General features: G+C 44.5%; 1 protein-coding gene across 1 annotated transcript in view; it reads right to left on the bottom strand.

Annotated features, from left to right (window-relative positions):
* The window catches only part of LOC109935207 (E3 ubiquitin-protein ligase TRIM39-like), an 18,141-nt gene that overhangs the window by 12,007 nt on the left and 1,509 nt on the right, over positions 1-4,625 (bottom strand). The window contains exons 2-3 of the mRNA XM_048616523.1: positions 4,398-4,607; positions 1,750-1,845 (exon numbers count right to left, since the gene is read on the bottom strand). Coding sequence (XP_048472480.1) covers positions 1,750-1,845; positions 4,398-4,607 — 306 coding nt within the window. The remainder of the gene's footprint in view (positions 1-1,749; positions 1,846-4,397; positions 4,608-4,625) is intronic.

Here is a 4,625-nt window from a genome sequence, read left to right as displayed (position 1 = left end):
AATAATACTGTCAAATAATAATACTGTCAAATAATAATACTGTCAAAATTGACCTTACTCCAGTTTAAAACTTTGACTTTTTGATCAGTTCTATCCTTTTCCATAACTATTTTAAAACCAGCACAAATACGATCACTTGCCTCAAAGTGCTCCCCCACTGACACCTCAGTCACTTGCCCTGCCTTACTTCCCAACAGAATGTCAAGTATTGCTCCTTCTCTAGTAGGTACACTCACATACTAATTAAGAAAGTTTTCTTGTACACACACAACAAATTCCTCCCCATCCAAGGCCTTAACTCTATGACAGTCCCAGCCCATGTTTGGAAAGTTGAAATCCCCTACCATTACAGCCCTATTATTATTATTACAGATAATTGAGATCTCCTGACATATTTGCTTCTCAATTTCCCACTGATCATCCCTTTCTTATTTTTAAGGTCCACCCATGTAACATCACTAGATGATCTTCCAGGAATATCCTCCCTAAATACAGCCGTAAAGTTCTCCCTAATCAAAACAGCCACTCCCCCCTCTGCTCTTGCCCCACTTTCTATCCTTGCAATAGCATCTATAACTCAGAACATTAAGCTACCGGTCCTGATTCTTCCAAAAACTCAATCGAGTTTGTGAGACACAACCTTGTCCGCACAAAGTCATGCTGCCTGTCGCTAATAAGCCCATATTTTTCCAGGTGGGAGGGGTTAGGGAACCATGGCACAAAGTGTCACTGGCTGAAAGTACACTGGGAAGTACAAGAGGTAAGAACTGAAATAACGAAGGTACCTCAGACGGTCAGAGGAGGAGCAGAGATTACACAGTGTGAGGAATTGTAGAAATTCCAGTGTGTTTATTTCTGTTCATGGCCTCCCAAAGGACCCAAATGTTACAAAGAAGATGTTGTTGAACCTGGAGCTGATGCAGGCCAATGAAGGCTGGAATGACATGTGTTGGGATACAGGCAGAGGAGTTAGCCTGCAAGAATCCAGGAAACTGCCAGGATGTGCCCACAAACCACCCTAGAGGTGAAATCTAGAACTAGGGCTGACATGTGTTTGAAATTCTCTTCCCCAACCAACAGTGAGAAAGGGGTACTGAATATATTTGAGGCTGAGTTAGACTGGTTTTTAATTGACTGCTCCACTGTCCTATGTTCTTCCATTAACTTGGGGTGGAGATCAAATCAAAGCAAGGTCCCATCACCCACTCATAACTCTGTGAAAAGTACAAAGCTCCTATATAGTTTCTGTACCTCCTGCATCAGGAAATCAAAGCCACATTCAGACAGTAATGAAATTTCTCACTTCCGTTTCTGGCCCAGCAATCACATGTTCACGGCACTGCAATATCACACTGCTGAAAGACCTTTCTGTATGCCTTCCCTGCTCTGATGGTCAGTTAGCTCAATTGGCTGAATGGTTAGCTCGCAATGTAGAGCAATACCAACAGCGTGGGTTCAATTCCTGCACTGGAGAAGGTCACTGTGAAGGTTCCTGCTTTCTCAATCTTGCCCCCTCATCCACAGGGTGACCCACAGGTTTAAATCAACCACTAGTTATGTTATTCTCTAATAAGACCAGAAGTCCTAGGATTACCTATGGCTGCACCCCTCAGCCTGATATCAATTCAGCACAGCGTAGGCTTTTGTGCAACAATGGTAGGGTCCCTACCTCTGAACCTGGTTCAAATCCTGCCTGCTCCAGAGCTATGCAATAACATTGATTAACAGGTTGATTAGGAAAAGATCTACCTTCACTGTGTTTATATGGGCCTCTTCCTCCTTCTGACTCTTACTGACCTCCACCAGTTCTTTCTGCAGCGAATCCACCTTTTTCTGCAGCATGCCCTGGAACACAGGAAGGAACAGCTGTTAGTGATCAGGAGGTGCATTCTCTGCACTGACCCTAGTACACGTGGAGGAATTTGTGACTGAGAGATAGTCGGATAGGTGCCATCTCACAGGATGGGATGCTTTGTCGACAGCATGTTTAAGCCACATGTCATTATCCCTTTCCTTGAAAAGGTTGCAAAGTGCTGAAGCAAATGAAGGTGCTAGTCTGTGGGGAGAGAATTGGGTCTTTGGGTTTTTTTTTCTGATGTAGAGATACAACAGTTGGACATCTGCTTTATCTAGAGTTTTTTTTTCCTTTATTCTTTTATGGGATGAGGGTTTCACTGGCTAGGCAGCATTTATTGCCCATCCCTAGTTGCCCTGAGGGCAGTTAAGAGTCAACCACATTGCTGTGGGTCTGGAGTCACATTTAGGCCAGAACAGGTAAGGATGGCAGTTTCCTTCCCTAAAGGACGTGAATGAACCAGATGGGTTATTCCAACAATTGACAATGGATTCACAGTCATCATTAGACTCTTAATTCCAGATATTTATTGAATACAAATTCCACCATCTGCCATGGCAGGATTTGAACCCAGGTCACCCAGAACGTTGTCTGGGTCTCTGGATCAACTGTCCAGCAATAATACCACTAGGCCATCACCTCCCCATTTACTCTGCAGTGTAATGTTATTACACTGCCTGATGATATTAAATCTGGTTATGTGGTATGAATTCAATAATAGTTCTGTTTCTTTCCTATGCTGAATATGGTACAAGCAGAGGTGAGCGCAGGAGTACATATGAGGTGGTGGCCTCGTGGTATTTTTACTAGACAGTTAATCCAGAGACTCAGATAATATTCTGGGCACTGAAGTTCAAATCTCGCTAAGGCAGATGGTGAAATCTTAATTGAAGTTCAATTGAAAAAGATCTAGAATTAAGAGTCTAATGATGACTATGAAGCTACTGACGATTATCATAAAACCCATCTGATTCACTAATGTCCTTTATGAAATGTGCCATCCTTATCTGGTCTGGTCCACGTGACTCCAGACCCACAACCATGCAGTTGACTCTTAACTGCCCTCTGGGTAGTTAGCAATGGGGGCCCTACCTTTAAAAAAAAAAGAAACTGTCATTTTCTCTAAAACCAAGATGCTGGAGGTCTGAAACAAAAACAGAAACTGCTGGTGAAATTCAACAGTTCTGGCTGCATTCCTGGGCAGAAAGCAGAGTTAACGTTTCAAGTCCAGTGACTCTTCACCAGAACTTCACAGTTCTGGATATTTCCTCATCATAAGTTCAGAAGTGCTTCAGAGGTTGTGTACTAAGAATGCTGAAATGTTTTTGAAGGCAGGGTGGCACAGTGGCTCAGTGGTTAGCTCTGCTGCCTAACACTGTGAAGGACTTGGGTGAATTGTGTGGAGTTTGTACATTTGCTGTGTCTGCAAGGGTTTCCCCGGGTGCTCCGATTTCCTTCCACAGTCTGAAGGTGTGCAGATTAGGTGAATTAACCACGCTAAATTGGCCATTGTGTTTAGGATGTACAGGCTAGGTGGGTTAGTCATGGGAAATGAAGGGTTAGGGGGCTGGGGCTGGGTCTGGGTGGAATGCTGTTTGCAGGATCAACGTGGACTCAATGGGCCGAATGACCTGCTTCCATACTGTAAGGATTCTAGCTCTTTGCTTCCTTGCCCGCCTCCAAAGTTCATGAGCAGGTAGCGGCTTCTGGAAAAGGACATCAATGCTGGGAACTTGGTCGACAAGGTGATCAGGATACGCAGACCATCCGAGTGTTACCCCACAAAAGGTGTGGAAGTTCAAACCCGGAGTGGGTTCAAAACAGAAATCAATAGTTTTTCAGGAGACTTTAAGAGAAATAGAGATAGTGTGGAAGTAGTGGCCCTGGAGTAGTTTGATCATCCTTGACTCAATTACACAGAAACACCAAAGACAGGAGCAGGAGTAGGCCATTCGGCCCTTCCACCCTGCTCTACCATTCAACACCTAATTCCATTCCCTGTTCCTGTTTTTTTCCCCCCAGACCCTTTGATCCCATTAAACCATAAGACCTATATAAGAAACAGGAGCAGGCCTTGTGGCCTATCAAGCCTGCTCCACCATGCAATAAGATCATGGCTAATCTTTTCATGGACTCAGCTCCACTTACCCGCCCACTCACCATAACTCTTAATTCCTTTACTGTTCAAAAACCTATCTTTGCCTTAAAAACATTCAACGAGGTAGCCTCAACTGCTTCACTGGGCAGGGAATTCTGTAGATTCACAACCCTCTGGGTGAAGAAGTTTCTCCTCAACTCAGTCTTAAATCTGCTCTCCCTTATTTGGGGGCTATGCCCCCTAGTTCTAGTTTACCTGCCAGTAAAAACAAGTCACTGTTTCTGCCTTATCTATTCCCTTCATAATTTTATATGTTTCTATAAGAACCATTGCCCTCCCCCGACCCCCACCCATTCTTCTAAATTCTAATGAGTACAGTCCCCCAGTTGACTCAATCTCTCCTCATGAGTCAGGCCTGTCAATTTCGGAATCGACCTAATGTACCTCCTCCGGCCACGGCACATCCTTTCTCAGCCCCTCCTTGAAAACATTCAATGTTGTGGCCTCAATGCTTTCTGTCGCAGAGAACTCCACAGGTTCCCACACACTCTTCTCTTCCTCTCTTTCGTTCCTGTTCCTGTTCCTTCTCTCTCTCTGGGTGAAGACATTTCTCCTGGTCTCAGTCCTCAGTGGCGTAGCCCTTTTAGCTTTAGACTGTGACTCCACCCCCCC

The sequence above is a fragment of the Rhincodon typus genome, chromosome 35 (genome assembly GCF_021869965.1).
Source record: "Rhincodon typus isolate 14 chromosome 35, sRhiTyp1.1, whole genome shotgun sequence".
Classification (NCBI taxonomy): Eukaryota; Metazoa; Chordata; class Chondrichthyes; order Orectolobiformes; family Rhincodontidae; genus Rhincodon; species Rhincodon typus.
This window is presented reverse-complemented; position numbering and strand designations above follow the sequence as displayed.